A 21,851-nucleotide genomic window follows, 5' to 3' on the forward strand; every position below is an offset into this window, starting at 1 on the left:
CAGGCGATGCTAACAAAACATCTAACAGTTGTGTTTCATCCGATGGCGGGTTTGCCCGAACCTCCACCACAACTAAGGCTGATGAATGGCCAAGGATCACCAACTCCCCACAAGTGGATGGTTCTCTTACAACCATGTCTACCAACACCATGCCTTCATCGAAAACTCTTGTACATGTCACAACGGGAATGGACATGCGTCCCCCACCTTTTCTCTTTCCAGGTCTTGCCCCACGTCACCCCTCCCTCCCTCCTGCTCACCCTCATGTACTCTACCAGAGAATGGTATCAATGCTCGATTTCTGCCATTGACGACCACCTTCGACCTGAAGATGCTGCCCCTTCACTGCCATTCCTCCCCCCACTTACATAGAACCCCCCAAGAAAACTCCCTAACCACCCCCACCACCAATTTCTCTTCACAAATCTATCGATTTCATATTGAGCCAAATGGATCGTCTTCTTATGCATACCCTAGCAACACTAATTTCATCTCCATTGGATGTGGTGTGGCTAGATCTATCATTGTCACCTCCCCAAGGCATCAACTGAACGCCCTAAAAACCCCATCAACCCACGAGATACCACACCTCCTGTCCAAAGGACTTCTCATCTCACCGACCTCCATGACTAGACCATCATTGAACAAGGTTCCTGCTGCAACAATTTGGTCTAGATTGACGCCAGTCCTAACTGAAACCCATAGCTCCACCTCTTCACAATCATCTTCCTTGAGCTGACAGCATGCTTCGAACCAAATCTGAATCTCCTGAAGGGAGGCACCAGGTAGAGCAATAACAAGAAGCGAATGGTGAAATTGGCTTCTAACCATCTTTATAATTTTAAGATTAACCCTAACGACCTGATTTCCTTCCTGTAATTGAAGAGGCACTATGAGTTTCCATCACCTTCTTGGACTCCCTTGAGGCTTCTATCACCATTTCAGGCTACACCACCACTGCCTCTACGTAAATTTTGGGAATCAATACCAACTTGTATTTACCCCTCCACCGCCTCTGCGTAACTTTTGGGAATCAATACCAATTTGTATTTACCCCAAGAAGCCCCTACTATCTCAAACCCACCTCTCGCATGTCGTATGTTGCCCTTTCTAGGCTGAAATGGGCTTTCTATGCTACAATTGTCTTCCCATTGAATATACCTAAGTTCTTCTTCCAATTGCATTCGCACGAAAGCAAAACCCTGGGCCACTCTCGACCTCTTGTCTCGAGGGATAACAACCTCCATTACCTTCCCACATCTCCCAAAAGTGCAATAGAAGTGATCTTCGACCCAATCTCCTAGATATTCTTGGACAAAGATTGTGGGTAAGTCACACGAGGCTCGACCATGAGAATCCCCTTTAAGATTCTTCTTCTTCATGGCCGTTGTTGTCCGTCCTCCTTCCCGCGCTCCCAAAGGACATAACATTCCATCTTCCTGAACCTGCCATTTCCCTTTTTCCTCTTGGCTCATCTTCTGACCATCGTTATGTGCATAAACTACATCGTACTAACGAGAAGCTATGAGATGGTTTGATTGCGGGATGAATATCTTCTCCCTGATTTCAAGATTCCTCTTATTTCGAACCATCATGCTTGTCCACCACTTTGAACTCTCAATCCATACAAAACCTTCTTTAGAAACTCTGAACATCAAACTATCAAATTCTCCTTTGCTTCTATAAATTTATTACCCTTCAAAAAAAAAAAAAAAAAAAAAAAATTTGGTACAACACAGGATGTCGATGAGCGAAATGATAAGGTAAACACCATGTATATATGCCAGACATGCATTAAAATACACAGAATTCCATGGAAAAGCAAAACAATGTGATGACTTTAAAACTATAAGCATATCACTGTCCTTGATAACCCACCCCATTATTGACCAAGCACAATAATTGATTAATAAAGGGCGTCTGCATAAACTCTGAACTCTCAATACATTTTTTACCCTTCAAAAACAAAGTTTTGGTCCAACACAAGATATCAATGAGGAAAAGGATGAGGTAACACCAAGTATATATGGCAGACATTCATTAAAATACACAGAATTCTATGGAAAGGAAAAACAATGTGATGACTCTAAAGCTATAAGCATATCACTGTCCCTGGCAACCTACCCCAATATTGATTGGCCACAATAATTGATTAATAAAGGACGTCCGCATAAACTTCCAAGAAAAGAAAATTTGGCATTGCCTTAAATTCCAATATTATGAACAGGGCTGCATTTCACTTCAAGAAAGCACGGCCCATTCATTTTAACATCTAAACCATCCAAGATTGTATTAAACTATCACGCACAAGCAACTTTTTTCACAATAACCATGAATAACAGAATTTTTATGGCAGCTCTATGGAGTTACCATAAGCATCCACTTCCTTCAGCTTTTCCTTTATTTGCTTCGACAACTCGAGAACCTCGGGTGTCTGCATATTATCAGCAGAACGCTTAGATTTTCCACAAAATTAATAATAAAAGGACTAACAGTTAACTGAAGATCCAGCCACGAAAGACAGGGCAGTTACCTGCGTAACCTCAGACACAGATATAGCAATGGCAGCTTTAGCATCCTCGTCCTCGAGTCGTTTAAGGGCTCTTTGAATTTTCCGATCACACTCAACAATAAGCCTATCTATGACATCCTCCAAGTCCCTGTCATAATTGTCTGTACTTTTTCCTTTTGCTTCTTCATATCTATGAATGGTTCAGGAAAGTCATGGGAAAGAAGTGCAACTTCTGAAGCCCTACAGGTTAGTACTATATTCAAAGCAGCCACAGCCAAAGGTTTTGCTTCTCATTGCCTTGCCCTAAACAAAATCTGGAGAGAGTAGGGGCTATTGATGACTCAGAGGTCATGGTGATAGTGTAACACTTGCAGATAAGGCCACAATGATTCTTAGCTACACGAGCCTTTCAAATTGTCCGGGTTTAGAAGAAGCTTAGTCCAACTTGTTAAAAACTAGAGGAAATATACGAATGATTGGAGAAGCAAAAAAGGCATTTTTGCTTCGCCAGCAGCCATGCAGGTGGGACCTAACTCTTGTGATCCAGGCCATTCATCTGGAGGGCACTATGTACGGGTCGTGCTGTCAGAGATTTCCACATCAGAAAATCATGGCCACCAAACTAGAAGCTCCTTTGTTTCTATCTCAGAGCTCATCAATGATGTGACCCACTAAATGAACAATGTAGATCACTCAAAGGTAGAACCAACCTGCGAGGATCTGAACCAAGCAAAAAAGACATGTTTTTTTACTTCGACAAAGAACACATGATCAACCAGCCATATATTCCCCTCTTCAATGCCGAAATGTTACTGTTGAAATTACACCAATGAAAGCAAAAATATGAGAATCCAAGGGCCTATTTGCATAGAAATCCTAAATGTGGAGTTGTGGACATGGAGAACCCTTGTGAAATCCTCAGGAAATAGAAAACTGCAGTCACCAATATTTCAATTGTTTGCTTTGGACTGCAGTTTTCCAAAGAAACATTAAAAGGTCAACTGTCAAATGGTCGGAGCTATCTCTTGTAACCTTGAAAATATACATTTACCCAGTTCATTGAGCAAAGAAGCTTGGACTGAAGTTAGAAGGAAGTAGAAAGGAGACAATAGCAGAGGATAGCTCACTCTCCCCCAATCTCAGAGAAAGAGGATATCTTCAAGATGGTAGGATCACCGAGGGAAGCGGTGCTTCTGTGTGATAGGGCCTCAAGTCAATTTGAGGCTTTACCTTCGTTCATATTGTATCAGAAGAAGATGTTGTAAAGGTGGAAGAGATCAACAGCATGGAATAGGGATGCAAAGCTCCAAGACCCAAAGAGCTCAAATGGTCCAGATGCACTATCAGAAATCGGGAAGCCTCCTCTAGTTGAGTTTGGAAATGGAAGAGCTAGAACTCCAGTCATTGAGCCTCCGGTCAGTGCTTCTATAGCTATGTTGGTAGGTTCCCTGCATACACTGTCGAGATCCTAGTAGTTCGGTGATGCAGTGACGAATGCCAAGGCTGGCAAGAAAAGGGTTTGGATGGCAGAGGAAGGTGACTCCAAATCAGTTAGATATGGTTTAATTATTGGTCTAAAAAAATAAACCATGCTTGCAGCTTTAGTTTAGTTGGCTTCCTCTTCTACGACAATTGTTTCTGATCAGGAGGTAGCAGGTTGGATAGCATTGAAATGCAACGTACAACCAGAGAAGGTGAAAAGGCTAGTAAACAGGAAGATCTGGATTCAGTTGTCAAATGATGATGAAGCCACAATGCTATCTCAAGGGGGCAGAGGAATTTTGGGATAGCCCAATCAGAAGTTTCATCAAGTGTTCAGAGACTGAGATGGGGAAACAAGCAAACTTTGGTGGGTTCAACTACTCAAAATCCCACTGGTAGCCTGGGACTATAAAGCTATTGAATCATTGGGTGATTGTATTGGCACAGTAGTGGAGGTTGATCCGTGACAACAGCCATGGAAGAAGCAGAGTTTACAAAAATAAAAATAAAAAATGCAAAACCTTCCAGAGGAAGGAGGAAAATTATGCTTTGGATCGAAGACAGACATTATGCGATCAAATCTAAGATGGAGAAGGACCATACTCTCCTTGAAATGGTATCAAGAAACAGTTACGTATCGGCAGATGTGAAGGAAATGTCACCCGTGTTACATGATATGGTGATAAATTGGTCCGTTATGAAAAAATGGGCCATATCAGCCCACAGCAGCACATTTACAGGGCAAATACAGCCATCAAGGGCATTGAAAAATTGTGTTCAATTTTATTTTGTTTTTACCACTTCTTCATTTCAACCATGAAGAAAGGTTAGAAACCAACTCTAAACTAGATCTAGACCTATTTTGTGGATCAGAACACAATATCAGTGCGATTCGTTGGATCGAAGTGAAGTAGATCATTTTGGGAAACATTGGAAGAAGGGGTAAACCATCACTTCTTTTCATTTTTCCATCTTCCTTTTGTTGTATGTATATTAACAGACCCTAATCCATCAAATCATACTTCATTTGATGTTGACTAGGGCCTATTTGGTCAACTTTGAGCAAGTCAAGCTGACACTGCCAAACAGACAACATGCTTACCAAAGAATGACCTGCTACACCATCAAATACATGTCCAAAACTGAAAAAGAACACATATTTGGGATCCTCACATTTTTTAGAATTTACCATTTTTTTGTATTTCCCGAAAAAAGGCCTTTATAGAGTCATATCAGTCAATGTGTTAGCCAATACCATGACGTAATACTTGCTCCTTGATATCATTGGTGAGATAGAAACTCATAATCATAGGGACAAAGAGGTGGCTCAAGCTAGAAAATGGAACTGAGGGAAGCTCTAGATGTATCGAATGCTTAGGGCATCTTTGATGGGAGTCGTATTGCTTTGGGGGGTGGTTGTGCTAGAGGTCGTGACAGTGGTGGATCTGGATCAAGGTACAGTCGGAGGTGAGCCTCACCCAAATGTGTGATGGACCATGCCATCTTTGATCAAAGCAGCCAACCGGCAAAAATGAGGACGGACTAGTTCATGTGGTCCACAGCTTACGAGTACTAATGACCGTTGACAGGTGGCAATTGTCGAGTGGAGTCTCTAGTTGAGGCCTGCACCAATACATATTTCAGAATCTGTGCATGCCATCCTACATGACGAACACCATGTGTCATTTTAAGACACATCAGATAAAAAGAGGGGCACATCCCAAGTAATCAAGTATGCATTTATGAAGGGGGAGGGGGTTGTCATTTGAGGACATCTTAAGTAGGCGTGGCATTGGGTCGGGTTTGGGTTGGTTTGGAGTTGGCCTGAACATGACCTATTTACTAATTTGGCTAAGAATTATGGCTCAAACCTGACCCACAACCCATCATCCTGTGGCCCAACCCAACTCATCAAGTCCATGCCCAACTCGACCAACACAACCCATTTAATTGTAATCAGATCGGACTAGACCAACCCGACCCAGCTCATGTTCTAGAATGAAATATTGGGCTAAAGGTAGCCAGGCCCAATTAGTGGATACATATAAACATATATACATCATATGTCTCTGTCCATAGTAATCTTCTATTATTTTATCTCAATTTTTGGGTTGGAGTCGAATAAGGTCATCGGGCCAAGCCTATTGATGAACTGAATGGGGAAGTCAAATCAAGTAGAGTGCAACCCAAGAACAACCCATTCACTTAAATGGGCCACATTTTCTAGCCCAAGACCGTTCAAGAGTTTCTTTTTTTTTTCAACTCGTTTCATGTCTTCCACCAAATATATGATGTATTCATCACATTACTCCATTGTTGGATTTGAATCTCCTTGTTTCCTAAATGGCCCATAGATATTACTCTCATTCAAAAAGGACAATGTAATATGTGTTTATATAGCTATTGGTCAAAAGGCATCTTTCAATCAATAATTTTTTTGTTGGTTCAAGGAAAAGTTGGGCACTGATTTTGGAATATCAATGATAAATAGAAAGATATCCATGTATGTTCTTTGAAAGGTTCATAAAATGATACCATTTACATATTAATTGAGCACTTCAAAACCATGGGCTTTCGCTCGAGTCAACCCTATTTCCAATAGGAACAATTGACAATTTAATCCAGTCTTTCCATTAATTTTATATCCGACCCCCTACCCATTGAGCTTGACATTAAACTACTTCAAAAGTGGGTAAAGTTAATTGACCCATGGTTGACCCAACCCATTGCACCCCTAATCTAAAGTTTTAGAGGCTTCCAATCTTGCGATGAACGGCAAAGCGTTGAGGTTTTCCCCAAGGTCATGTTTGCTCCTGAATTTGATGTCTTAACCCCGTAGGGCCCGTTTGTTTTACCAATTACAATAGGAAAAGGAAATAGGCAATGATTACAAATTACTCTTGTCTGGTGACATCAGCTGCATTTGACAGTAATAATGGCACCAATTACATTGTTCGGTTTATCATGGTAAAAATGTAATGGTGGCAATTTTACATTACTTCATTGTCAAATCAACAAAACTAATGTTGGTGTTTGGATTGGGGTTTCCACTGCAATATAATGTAATTTTGTAATGATTGCAAATTTCTTTAAGTAACTCCTATTACTATGCATTTGACCCTCGAAATATGTGTCATAATACATGTTTAAACAAACGTGGTGAAATAGTAATGATGGCCCATTTACATTACTTTACCATGGAAATCGGCAAAATGGGTTTTTCCTTGAGGTTGACTGATTGGTACATTACTAAGGGTTCGCTTAGCATCCCATCATCTTCAGGTTCTAATAAAGGATGGCTAGCTACTTCCTCCCCATAGATATTCCTTGTGTTGTTGAGAGCCAATTGTCTCGGCATGGTCAAACTATCAACTTGCCCTAATGATGTTGGCTATTTGTGCCTCTAAACAAAGGAATCACGAAGAGAATAAATTCAATGTAATACCCTTATCCTTCTAGGGGCCACCTTTGTGTGGGAGTCATGAAGCAAAACGAGAGGATTTGGTTACATGGTAGCATGGTCAGAAGGTTTAGCAAAGCATGATGGTGTCTCAAGGTCTTCAGCAAAGGCGACATCTATCAAATATCGAATCAAGCAATGGTTCTATGATGCTATGCAAAGTGTAGGTAAAGTTAGGGTTATCTCTTTGAAGGTAATGATCCCTATTCCATTTCATGGAAGAGAGGGAGAAGGTGAACAAGAAAAAAATACATATCCCCCCATGTCAAATGAGCCAAGTGAGGTAGCAAGGACCTTATTAACCACTAGGCATCAATTAACTATGATAAACAAGGATGTGGCTAGAAAGGTATCGCCGACTTGGTACTAACAAAAGGATTACATTATGTTCATACATATCGGTTGTTGTTAGGTAACGGAAACAATCACCCCGCTAGGCAATTCGAGGGTGAATCAGTCTATTGTAGAAAAGAAGGGCGTATTGACCATAAAGGGCCCATTACGATAGTTTTTGTTTGCATTTTTTTCTGAATTTTTTCCACTTTTTTCTTCATTTCAACATTGAAGTAAGCTTAGAAACTAATTATAAACTATATCTAGGCATATTTAGAGGACCAAAACTCAATTTGAGTGCAATTTGATGAACCGAACAACCATTTTGGAAAATATCGGATGGGGTAAACCATCACTTTTTCCATCTTTTTTGTTGTATTTATATGTAACACGTGCTAATCCACCAAACCATGCTTGATTTATGTTCGATTAAGCCCTATTAAGTCAACTTTCAGTAGGTCTGGCTGACATGGCCTGACAGACTACATTCCTACCAAAAAAATATTTAAACAGCATTCTCACCAAAGGGTGGCCCGTTACACCATCAAATACAAGCCACATATACATATATATTTGGGACGCATTTTTTAGATTTTTACCAATAATTTTTTGAAATTTTTCCCCCAAGAAAAAATTTTGGCCATTAGAGGGTCATACCGGCTTATATGGGGGCCGTATCAACTGTCAGCCGATACTATTACATAATACCTAGATTGTCAGTGAAATGGTGAGCAAACCACTTCTAAATGGATCATCCAACGAAAGCTTAAAAAATGGTACGGTGTAATCTCTAAGGATGATCAATGAAGATGGTGGTGTGAAATTTTAGAGGGATGGGTAACGGGTTGCTCAAGCATGAGGAATCAGGTCATACAAATTTCTACAAAGCATAAATTCAATTTGGTTGTTTTCTAGAAAACTAAAATGCATGATTAGAACAGATCACTCTTCTCTTAGGTTTGAGGGGCCTTCGAGTGTCATTAAGTGCTACTAGGGCGTTAAAAGGCATTCTAGTGATTTGGGATTTGAACTCGCTAGTGAAGATGGATTGGTATGGCGAGGCTTATTCGATTTATGTTCTTCTCGGGCTTAGGTGGGCCTTCACTATTGTTCACGGTCATAATCACACGAGCCTTCAACCGCTCTTTCAAAAGAGTTAAGCATTGTCAGGGCGAAGTGATGATTGTCATGGTGTAGGAGGAGATTTTAACATGGTTCACTTCCCTTACAAGAAGTTGCAAGGGGCATCTACTACTACTAGGAGCACGTGTCTTTCTTGGAAGGCATGATCTAGTTGATTACCCTCTCATTCGAGCCAACTTCACATGGTCTGATCTTCAAGAAAGGCCCGAAATGTCAAGGATAGAAATGTTCCTAATTTTTATATATGGGGAGGAATCTTTCCCTCGAGTGGTTCAGCACGGTTCGCCTCAATTATTTTTCTTATCACTACCCCTTCCCTTAGGGGTGTATTTACAGTTTATTTGGTTAGGAAGAATCCAAAAACATGGATATGGAAACCCTAGGTGGTATCATATGGGCAAGGAAAACTATGGACATGAAACCAATACATGTTCTTTTTGCATAACTGATTCCCATGAAAATGTGAAAAGTCAAGTCAACGAAGATGCGTATCCATTATTGTGGAAATGCCCATGGATTAGCATTTGGGGAAGAAATCAATTCACTCATTTTCTGAGGAAAAACATAATAATGACAGTTGACTTCTAGAGATACTTTTTATAATACAAATGCTGGAAAAATCATACCCATAGAAACCCGCTTCATATCCAAACATTTCCAACTTAACAAACAGCCCCTTAAGGGATATTGGGAAATCCTCCCCTTTATGCGTCCCCTTTGTTAGTGTGAACAAGAATCAATGATCCCCCTCTCATTTCGCATTACACAATTTTATTGAAAAGACTAATTAACAAAACTAATACCATTTCACCTGATATCTTCCACACAGGCATATCATCTATCACCATAATCTTTCCCTCCTTGACCATTGTTGAGGCTGTCTTTACTTGCCCAGATTTCAATGATAATTGACAAGCCCTTCCAACCCCAGAGGGTGTGAGGCCCATCTTAGTTCAATCCTTATAAACAAATCTTCATTGAACGACCTATGAAATTAGTCTCCGCATATCTCATCTTTCACCAAGACCCTTTGAACCTCTGAAAGAGGCCTTGCCATCATAAATGCATAGAATACAGGAAAAAAAAAAAAATGTATCCGTATAACTATTAATGCCTTGCAACTATTTAAATACAGTCAAATTAAGGTCTTTTTTTCCTAATGGGGATCTATTTGAGCATGTGACTTAATCCAAAGCATCTATATTGTGGGACTCATTATGGAAGGGGCATCTCAAAATCAGATTGAATGGACTGTCTTTACATTAGAATGATGAACTTTTGTTCATTGAATTTGGACATTGACTACTTCAAGTCTTAGACAGCTTGATGACAGCCAGCCAAACAGACAAGATCATCCATTCTGTAATGTTCTTCTGTTATAAAACACTTACAGTGGTCCTCAGAAAAAACTTAATAAAAGTGCAAGTGACATGAGCATTGATATATAAAAATTAAAATTAAAATTAAAATTTTAAAAAAAAAAGAAGAAGAAGAGGATACTCCTTTCTCAGCTGCAGCGAGTGCACCTTCGGGCATGGACCCAGATCCATTTTCTGCATACAAAAAAACAGAAACCAAAGAAGATGATTTTTCAAGGGCAAAAGAGAGATGGAGAGAGTGTGAGAGAAGGTGAAGGGGCCTCGCCGCCGCACATGTACCAGACTACCAGACATCTGTGAGATCTCGCCCAATGGGACTGCCATCTGGCAGGAGAAATCAGACCGCTCCACTATGTTTGTGCAGTAAAAATCAAGAATTTATGTATTTGTTTTGGGCCCGCCTGATGATGAAGGGGCCACCCCAATATTTGAGTTAGGGCATGTTCACACGTGGCCACCACCAGATGAACGGCCATGATCTCGTCCAAGCCTGCCAAGTTGGCAAGTGCTATCCGATACACTTTCCACCATCTCGCCCAGCGGAACAAGCGCAGGGCGAGAGAGAAGAAATCGAGATGGATGGAAACGAAGAGAAGGAGTCGGTGATTCCGTTACCGTTAGCTGGAAGAGCTCATGAGGGCAGAGGCCAACGAGGTAGAGACGGCAGACATCTCGATCGTAGTACTTGCGATTCACCTCTCTAACGTCGCCGTTACGGTTCGCTCCCATCAGAACGTCCAGCTGCTTCCTGATCGCGTCCATTTCTAGGGTTAGGGTTAGGATTAGGGCTTCTTCTTTTTTTCTTTTTTCCTTTCTTTCTTCCTTGAAGCCCTGAGAAAGGAAAAGAGAGTTTGCGAGGGTTTGCGAGGGTTTTCTCTTCGCAGCCTGCCGAAGAGTGGATTGTTCGAGAGTAGGCTCTGGGAGAGATGGTCTCGACGCGGTAGTGGAGCTTAGAAAGCAACTTTCACCAATAAAATTACCGAAGCCGCCACTAGGGCTAAGGGCCCAAGGCTCGCAGTCGAGTTGGGCTAGGTCGGCTCGATTTGCAGGGAGCCAGTACAACAAATGCTCCTATGGCCCACCATGATATGTGTTTTACATCCACTCCGTACATCATTCGCTCCTGCTTGTGTTAGAAGGGTAGCCTAAAGATAAGGCCGATCTGTGACGTAAATGGGCCACCCTACAGCGAACTATGGGTATTGGGACGCTGACCATTGAAACTTACCTGGGCCCATCACAATGTTTGCATGCCATCCGACACCTTCATAAAGGAATTCGTTTACACCTGATCTAACCGTTTTATATTTGGCCATACAGTTTAACAATGGTTATATCTTTGCTATGATAAGTGGAGTTGTTTCACATTAAAAATAAATAAATTTAATTAAAAGAGTATAGCTCATCCAACTGTGGATTTCAAACTAATTGCTTTGGCAACCGCTAGGCTTGTCAACGGGTTAGGATTGGGGTGGTCTCAACCCAAAATTTTTAACTATTTCAAGCCGGGCTATTCAAAATTTTGATTATGGCAGGTCAAAGTCCCACCCATTGACACCTCTAACAACGGCCGATGAAGAAGTAAGAAAGGATTAACCGATTTTGCTAATGTCTATTTACCATGGTAGCCTAATAAATGTAGGAATAACTAATTACAAGTATTATAAAGAAAAATATAGACAAATACATACAAAACATAGTTTGTGTGAGACAACTATTATAAAATTATGTTATAACTTTTAATTTTTTAACATCTGATGAGAATATAGCAGATACTTTAATAAAAGGCGTAGTTATAAAAAATTTATGAAAAACATAGAGAGAGATAGAACTTATGACCCATAAAAAATGAGTTACTAAAAATATTAACCTAACCTAAGGACTGAATATCCCAATAATTAAGTTTAATGGGAAGAAAACAGTTTTTGTGTAATTCTTAGTTGAAATGTGCTATAAAATTGAAAAGAAATTATCTTTCAGGACCCATTTATGAAATATATAAATAATGTTATTCTCTATAACAGGTTAAGATCGGATTTAACCATTAATGAGTTTATTGCCTATAAAACAAAGTGATAGTTATTACAAAAACACCCTTTATAAAATCACCCATATAAATGTAGAAGTGTGGCTGCTTCCCATGGGAATTGGGATAAATCTCTATAGTACTTACGAAACCAGGATATTGCATATTGTCATAAAGTGCAACTCTGAATACCCTTTTAAGCTCTTATATGTTGTTTATGTAAGACCCGTAACCTCGTGAGACCTTTTATACGCTTCAAATTCGACACCGACATATTCTTAGCGGACCAAATCAATGAGCTTTGATCGCGACCCTGTTTCAGTACCGCAACACCCTGAAACATGTTCCCTAGTGACCACACGGGCGCTATGATTCTAACGCCGCGTGGCATGCCCCATTGTGACCCTATATTAAAAGTTACAGTTTTGACATAATCCGAGGTGGGCTGCGTAATGCATGCGGCCCCACTTGCACAAATCCTAGGGTTGTCCAATCAATCCATCAATCACTCATGTCTCTCTCCACATTAGTCGAACAATCTCGTGCCTCCTATCATGTAACCCATCCCATGCCCATGCTTAGCCATCGCTCTCTCCTTCTCTCTCCACATTCTACCCCTCCATCTTCTTCTAATTCCCTTCATATTCTAAAAATTCCACCACAAATCTCCCAACCCTCTCTCATTTCTACCACGTTTTGCTAGCAGGAATAGAGAGAGATTAAGAGAAAGAAAGAGTTTAGAGAGATTATGAAGAGATTTATATGTTAAGAGAAATAAAGAAGAAGAAAGAGAGATTAGAGGAAATTAGAGGTGGAGAGGAGCTTTGTGGACCGTCTGATCGATGATCTGAGCCAATGCAACTATTCATCCGTCATTGTGAGTGCATGGGAGGATTAAAAATCCCACTTTCTCTGTGTTATTCCATTTTTGGTGGGCCCACAAGGGTAGTACCCACCTTGATCATGTATAGTGTATGTGGACCCCATAGTGGCGGGAGCCACCCCAATGGTCGAATCTCTTCCCTTGCTTTGATTTCCTTTCATTTTTTCTATTTTTTTTTCAATTTAAGGTGTTGTGGGCTCACAAGTGGGCAACGCTGTTGGAGAACGTACCTCGCACGCTATCACAAAATGGATCACCTTGTATGGAACACCACTGATTTTATTTTCTATCCAACCTATTGAGTAGATCACACAGTTTTGGATGGTGGAAAACACCAAGATTGGGTTAATCAAAAGCTCATCTACTCACCATGACCTGGCCAATCTAATGGGCGGAGTGGATTTTTCTAGGTGGACCCCACCACCATTTAAAATCAAAAGAGAGGGGGGACAACGGCAACATCGTCTAGAGACGCTGTCCAGTAGCGTGGGTGGCTGCACCTTCCAAGGGTGACCGTGTGAGACCCACCATGGTGCATATGTTTCATCCACATCGTCCATTCGATTCTCCACCTCATTTTGGCCATTGAGCCCAAAAGTGAAGTCGATCCATATCTTTAGTGGGCCACACCAAGTACAGAAAGGTGTTGTAAGGCCCGGCGTCACCGACACCCCTTGCATGGGATGTTAGGAGTGGATTCCCATTCATGGGACCTGCCGTGACGTATTTTTTATATCCAAACCATCCGTCTATTTTCCCATCTCATTTTAGTCGATGGGCCCAAAAATCATGATGATCCAACCATCAGATGGATCACACCACATGTGATGGTGGGGTTGGGACCACCGATGGCTCACACAGAGACTTACACATTTACACCAGTCAGTGGCTCACACAGAAACTAACACATACACACCTATCGATGGCTCATATAGAAACTATATGCACATACTTGTAGGTGACTCACACAGAGACTAACACATACCCTGCTGGTAGCTCGCATAAAGACTAACAAATATACACCCACCGGTGGCTCGCACAAATATTTAATCAAATCTATATTACAAACTCTATACTCAAATGTACATAAGATTTGAATATACAATGGCCTCTTAAATTAAACTATTACTAGTTTGGATGAGCCCCTTTGATAGCGCAAGTCTTGAAATGCTCGATCAATCTTGATGCGTCTTCTCTTCAGCTCCCCAGATCTCTGAAGTGGATCTTATTCAACACCAATGATCGACTCTTTGCAATGATCTTCTTTTGAGGATGCCAATATAATGGGAGAGTGGGTTGGTCGAATCTCCTATAACTAATGAGATGATTCCAATTAGGGATTTACCTAAATAGGCATTAATCGAACCCAAGGGTTGACAACCCCAAGTACAGGCCTGTGATGCAGTAATAACTCAGTGAGACCAAGTTCGATCCATGGGGAGTTTGGTGAGAACACACTCAGAACTAATCAGGTTATCTGGGTTTTTAATATAATGAAGTAAAAGGGTTTGAAAACAATTAATAAAAATGACTAGGATTTAAGAATCCCACATCAATAGACTTTGAACTTAATTCCTCTTATGGAGTTGATCACGCAAGCATAACTGGATTCTAATCCGTTATAATTAAAAGATAACATAGTAATATCAATTATAAACATCCAACATAAATTAAAATCACGATAAGCTTGACCTCTCACAAAGATTTGGGTAATTATATGACATCACAGGGAATCGAAAGCATTTAATTTACTCATATACAACAATAGATCAATCAAATTTACAAATCGATTCCTTGTCTAATATATGAATTCAATCACATCTAATCATAATTCATCATAAATAACTTAAACTTCCATTGAAAACGAAATAAATATCAAATGTTCATCCCTTAGCCTTATCTAAGAGATTAGCCAAACATGACTGACATCTAAAAAAAAAAAAAAACAAACTAGAATATAAGGATTGAGGAGAAAGGACGATTCTATAGAAGCTACGCCACCCCTCTATCTCTCTACCAAGCCATAATTAATCTATAGAATAGCTAAAGATACCTCCTTAAATAGAGAAAATTTACATCGACTTTAAAATTCTGCACTTTTATTATGCTTCGATCACACTAACTATGTCTTCCGATTGCAACCGAATTTCTTCAAAATACATTTAAAGTATATGTCTTCCTTAAGTCGGATCGAACTCTTCTTTGGTAGCACCAAACCTAACTTCAATTACATTGATCACTTAAGCCGAATTAAGTATGAAAATCATTGTTTCTTGTTGGACTATTTTTGGCGCTTCTGGTTAGACCGATCTAACCTTCGGTGGGACCAAACAATATGTTATTTCTATTATTGAACTGTGTGATTTTTCAGACTTTTATCCATCCTTGATACTCAGTTTTTTTACATCCTTGACATGTGAATCCTTTAATACTACCCTCCAAACATTAAGTTCTTCACTTGATTATTCTTTCAACTTTTATCATTCATTCTTAAGCACAATTTTACAATTGTCTTTCGAATTACTTCGCATGTATAAAACATATGCTAGTTGGTCAATTTAGTACTTAAATGCATGAAAATTAATATAATTGAGAGGTTAAATATGCAATATTTAAGATTTATCAGGCATTATAGAAAATTATAGACAATAAATTTAACTATAGGATTAGTGTCTAACCTCAATAAAATGAAAGAGAATATGTACATCTTCAAGTTGCGCTTAGAATGCTCATATATAGTGATGAATCACAGGGAAGATGACATGAAGTCAATGAATTAAAGCCTAAGAGTGTTGATTAAGAGTTGCATGCGTATAAGCTTTAAAACCATAAAAAAAAACCCATCTGATTTGTAAAGGTCCAAGTGCCCATTTTATAAGAAAAATGCTCCAACGAATATATAACAGTTAGTTGTCGATTCAATTGAGAACTCTATCGATTTGATTAACTTGAATTGACATTGTCAATTGGACTGTCTATTCGATGGACAGTTCTTAAAATTTACAGTTGTTCTCGTCAGACAGTTTTACCCACTTTCGATCAAATCAATAAGATATATTAATTCGACTGAACTATCGATTCGATCGATAGAACTCTGATTACTGCAGATTTTCATGTCTAATCATCAAAAACTCCGAACCTCTAAAAGCCTAGTTGTTCTTATCCATATTTGAGTCATATTCTTGGGATCATAGAACAAAAGTTTTCCTATTAATATATTATTATCTAGAGATAAGTTGTTTTGGAACTAAATGGGTCTATGGCTAGTTTTACCAAGGCACTTCAATCTACGTGTCTTTATGCATTGCTGTTGCAAGTCTTCAAGTATCCGGTTGTCATTCCAATGGGACTCAACTGACTCAAGACACACATACACACATTATTGACAAATTGAGGCCTTTATAATTTCCCTATTTGTCAATTACATGGCAAAAACCTAAACTAGACCCTATCATGGGGAATACCATTGACAAACCAAAATAACCAAAACATACATGTCAAATATTGCACAAATTATAATATAATAGATATGACATGTAGACACACTGCTCAATGTTCCTCCTAACTCCATCAAATCCCCACACCACAGAGAACTTAGAAAACAGAATTCAACATACTTTGGTAGGATCTTAATCTCTCCCCATTTATCAATAATTGACAAAGAGCCAATTCCATGGATATATCAATAAGCACTGAAATATGTAAAGCTCTATGAATTATAAATGTTGTAGGGAAAATAGGCCGATCAATGATGAAAGGTTAGGTCGGGACCTTGCACACTTCACCTAGTTGGACACGATAGCAGGTTTGATCCCTTACTCTAGACCCAAACAAGAAGCAAGATCGATCTTGGCATCCCGCCACCAAGTCAAAAAACCTACCGACCTGCCCAAACACCTAAAAGAGCACTACCTCCGTCGATTCCAAGATCTCCAGAGTTCGTTAGGAGCGCTCTGTCCCTTGTCTCGATTAAGGAGATAAGTTGGCATTATGCAGGTCGGTATTACCTAGGCCAGCCTTACCCAGGTCGGTATGACCCAGGTCGGGACACTTCAGGTCGGCTCAATCTGCCTCCCACCAAGGCCCAACCACATCCACCCGAGATCTTAGCGGAAGACCCAGGAAATTTGTTGTAATAGAGATCCGTCTAAAGTATTTGGAGGATATCCGCAACATGCTCGGGATCCCAAGATCTTGGCTGAAGATCTCGGGAGATTTACCATGCATTCAGGATTCGAATCCCTCTGCAATATGCACCTACTAAATAGGGAGATCTTCTATACGCCATCGCCTCTCGTAAACTATACATACAGATACCTCTAATGGTAAAAGGTACACACAATCTTTAGCCCTAAACCATCAATACTTGACTAGACCTAGATCCCTTTCCTAACTTAGGCATCAAAGGGTCCCCTACTCTAGCTAGGGTCTTCCTTGTCCGTTCGTTGGGCAGGTACATGAAGGTCTAAAGGGGGCTAACTAGATTTCTGCATCAACAGTTTGGCGCCATCAGTGAGAACGATATCGAAAGTCATTCTATCTCACCATAGTTCAACAATGTCGAAAGGGAAGAATAAAGCTTCGGCCTCATCCATTGCGCTCGGCTTCTCACCACTAGAGCAGTCCGCCAACCATCGGAATTCCTCTTCCTAGTTGCAAGCTGACTCCGCGCTTGCGGGGCCATTACAATGATCTCCCAGTTGAGGAGAATGACTTATCTCCCTTGAGCAACAAGTTGAGATGTTAAACATAAACATGAACTCCATGAAACAGTCGTTGGAGCAGTTGTAACCCCGCCCCACATAAGGGGACGAGCCGGTGGCGGGACCAACAACACAAGAGCTCCCCTAGCCGTCCGACATACCTGTTATCTCTTGTAGGAACCAGCAACTCAGAACATTAAGGTTGACACATTCTCATGTCTTTAAAATCGTCGCACTGACTGCTTTTGACCCTCACAATGAATTGGATGGAAAGAGGCGCGACAAAGCACTCGAAGCAGCCGCCGGGGTTATGGCTGAGAGCGGTGATCCTTGGGAAGCCAAACTCAATGATCTACGAGGACAGATCCATGACATATGACAGTCCTACTGCCGACATTATGCATGCGCAACTCCCGCTCGGTTTTCGTATGCCTTTGTAACGCCCTGAAATTTCACAGCCAGAGTTTATACTCATGCCCTAGAAAACTAGGTGTTAATAATGTATAAACTAGATGCTTTAGAATCACACCCTATTTTTTTCTAATTGGATTACATCCAGATACATTCATGAAGGTACTCATTAACGAGAATAAAATCAACTGTATTAATTATTTCATCAAAGTAAAGAAATTCAATAAATTATCAAATGCCTTCTCAATGGAACTTATTACATTAATCGAGTTTGCAGCGGAAGTATAAAACTAAATAAATAGACTATCTTCGTATTCTTTCGGTACAGTCTTCTATAGGGAGATGGTCCTCCAAGTCTTCAATCAGTATATCACCTGCATCATCTGTACGGTTGGGAGAGGGTTAATGCCCTACTCATAGTGACTGCTATCCTTTAAGATTAACAGTACTTCAAGAGATTCATAAAAGCAATGTAAAGGTTCTGATACGTCCCGTACTCCACAACTACAAGAGGTATCAATGCACAGACAATCTACATGAGATGCATGCCTAGTAAAGTATATGCGGTTTATCACCCTTAGCGATCACCACAATGTGGAATATGATTAAAGTTATCCGACTCGCCCTGCATTCTATACTACGGAGATTCACCAGTGTGTCCCACGTTTAACATGGATTTATGCGGTTATCCCAAGATGAACACAACACATGACCAGGTGAATCACACAACCTAGATTGGAGTGACTAATTGCGACAACCAACCCCCAGAAGAAAATAATTGATGTAACACGTATATATAACGATTTACATACACCAACTGGTACGCCATCACCCGTGAAACATGGAATTACGTGTCACCCCAGGGCCACTACCGAAAACGCATTACATCCACGATATTTATTCGATCGCTAGAAAAGGGATTCCCAACATAGTACTTGCATTTATAGATAATATAAACTGAATCATGGATGTTCAGGAATATCAAGACACATGCCCAAGTCCTTTTAAAAATAGATAGCACAAGGCCAGTAAAGAGAGGAGTGACAATGGTCCACTCAATAAAAGAAGAGTAGTAATGGCTAACTCAATAAATAAAAGAGCGGCAACGGCCGATTCTTTAATAAGGAGAGTGGCAATGACCAACTCAATAAATAAAAGAGTGGCAACGACCGATTCTTTAATAAAGAGAGTTACAATGGCCAATTTAATAAATAGAAGAGCGGCAACGACCGATTCTTTAATAAGGAGAGTGGCAATGGCCAACTCAATAAAGAGACGAGTGGTAGGGCTAACTCAAATATATTGATAGGGCAAGGGTAAGGCTTATATCCAAGGCCCCACATAAATTCAGAAAGATCACTTGTAAGCAACATTATACTATAATCTCAAAGGTAAATAATTAATGGTAAAACATATAATTGCAGGAAGAATTCAAAGTAACACGAAGACATGTTAAGGTAAGATAGAAATAACACGAAAGCATGTAAAGACGAGATAAAACAACAGGATGACATGTAAGGCAAGGTAAATATAATAACTTAAATTATTGTAAGCCTAAAGGATAAAACCCTCGCAGCGTTCCTAACACCGTAGGACCCAAAAATTGGCTCGATCCTAGCCTTAACTCAGTCTAGAACTCAATGGGTCGACTCAACGTACAAACTCTCTCTCTCTCTCTCTCTCTCTCTCTCTCTCTCTCTTTCTTCCCTTTTTTGTCTTTCCTTTCTTTTCTTTCTTTTCTTTCCTTTCTTTTTCTTTCTTTTCTTTCCTTTCTCTCTCTTTCTCTTTCTCTATCTTTCCTTCTTCCTTCCTTGCTGATCAAACAAGGGGTCTAGATGGACCAGGCTTTCACTGGAAACCTCTCTCTCTCCCTTTTCCGTGGAGTGCTGCTCTCGGCCGAGCTCTCTCTCTCTCTCTCTCTCTCTCTCTCTCTTCTCCCATGTTTTTCCTTCTTTCTCCGATCCTTCTTTGTTTACTATGTATTCTCCAGCGGCAGATGTGGAGGTTTATATAGGTTGTAAAAGGTTCCAGAATTTTCCTGCGAAATTCCTACGTGGCTGCAGTTGTACACACAAAAAACGGAGCAGCGCGATATCCCTTCTTTTATTTTATTTTGGACTTCTAGGGAGGGGTCAGTTCTCTTGCTTTAGCAGATTGGACGGCTCGGATCAGTGACACGACCCCGATCATGGTCCCACAGCGAGCTGAAATTCCTAAGTTGCGTCCAATTTTTCAGCTGCTCGCATCTATTGCGATTTGGTCGATTTGCGTTACCTGGTGGGGCCTGCAATCATGGATGTCTAGAAAATCCACTCATTCCATTGTTCTTCTCTTGTCCTTTTGGCCCGGTATGGTGTAGTATGGATCACGTTTGCAATGGCCCATGAGATTCTCCTACACGAGGTTTCCTGAACTCCCGAATGGAATGGGATTTCCTTTTGATATCTTTCCATTATCAGGTTCGCTTGGTCTTGGTCGAAAATGTCGTCCGTATTTGATGGACGGTTCAAATCATTCATAAGGCCAGGCTAGTGGGCCATGAATGATGGCAGAAATCGGTTTGTTTGAATGGTTACGCAGTGGGGCTTCTTGTGACTATTGTTGCAGGCACGTGTGCGTGCATGGGTGCACGTGATCGGCTAGGTTTTGGTCGAATCCACCACCCAGACACGATGGATGGTTCAGATCGTCCACATGGATGATGATGGTGGCCCACATCTCATCCCAATGGACGATCGTTCGCAGCATGCAACTAGGTTGTGATTGGTTGGGTCAAGGCTACCTTGACCAACTTGTCATTGCGGTGTGGTGCGAACCTTGCAGACAGTGCATGCGCACTGTTTGGAGGTGGGGTCCACGAGTAGTTCAGAATGAATCCACTTCGTTCATTCATTTTTCCATCTAAATTTAAGGGTTGATCCCAAGTTTAAAGCATGTCTAATGATCAAGCGACCCCAAAATCGATGGTTAATGGCTAGTTTGTCCATTAGGTCATTTTATAATGATCTAAGGGCTGGAATTCGATGTGTATGGTTAATTTATGATACCTAAGCAAGGTATAAATTTTCACATCAAACGGAACGTGGGACCCATCTGGTCTAGAATTCAGGGTCTAGGTTAGTGGTAATTTCGCAATTATCACTGATCTAAGAGTTTTGTAAAATCTAATAGTTTTATGTGGTTGTGTGCACATTTCTAAACAATTATTACAAACGAACTTACGTTTAAATCATTACGGATAAGGAGTTTTTCACTAGTTCATTTAGCGAAAGTACCCGCGTCTAATCACATGATGGATTGTCATGTCCCATAATCAACGGTCAGATGGCTTGTTCTATTGAACGGAGGTTATCCCCAATGGTTAGATTCATGTCAGGAAATCGATGTAAGGTTAGGATGACTAATTTGGTATTGTACACATGTACGTCATTCATTAAATTTCGTGTTAACACTCGAGAACTTTCAATACTCGGGTATTGAAAAGTTCGGGGTGTTACAGCCTCAGATCGCCCCATTCTC

At 40.4% G+C, this 21,851-nt stretch overlaps 1 protein-coding gene across 13 annotated transcripts in view; it reads right to left on the reverse strand.

The window, feature by feature from the left end:
• LOC131246397 (uncharacterized) overlaps nucleotides 1-11,257 on the reverse strand; it is a 43,349-nt gene extending 32,092 nt beyond the window's left edge. For 6 of the 13 annotated variants that reach the window (XR_009171360.1, XR_009171358.1, XR_009171359.1 and 3 more), the window contains exons 1-4: nucleotides 10,925-11,255; nucleotides 10,431-10,483; nucleotides 2,534-2,702; nucleotides 2,371-2,434 (exon numbers count right to left, since the gene is read on the reverse strand). Coding sequence is in view for 6 of the 13 variants with exons in the window: in XM_058246496.1 (XP_058102479.1) it covers nucleotides 2,371-2,434; nucleotides 2,534-2,702; nucleotides 10,431-10,483; nucleotides 10,925-11,071 (433 nt within the window). In the remaining 7 variants the exon portion in view is untranslated. Of the gene's footprint in view, nucleotides 1-2,370; nucleotides 2,435-2,533; nucleotides 2,703-10,430; nucleotides 10,484-10,924 lie in introns of all 13 variants that reach the window. The other 7 variants (XR_009171354.1, XM_058246498.1, XM_058246499.1 and 4 more) reach the window with 4 other exon arrangements.
• Nucleotides 11,258-21,851: the final 10,594 nt, after the last annotated feature.

This window comes from Magnolia sinica, chromosome 5 (assembly GCF_029962835.1).
Source record: "Magnolia sinica isolate HGM2019 chromosome 5, MsV1, whole genome shotgun sequence".
In the NCBI taxonomy this organism is placed as follows: Eukaryota; Viridiplantae; Streptophyta; class Magnoliopsida; order Magnoliales; family Magnoliaceae; genus Magnolia; species Magnolia sinica.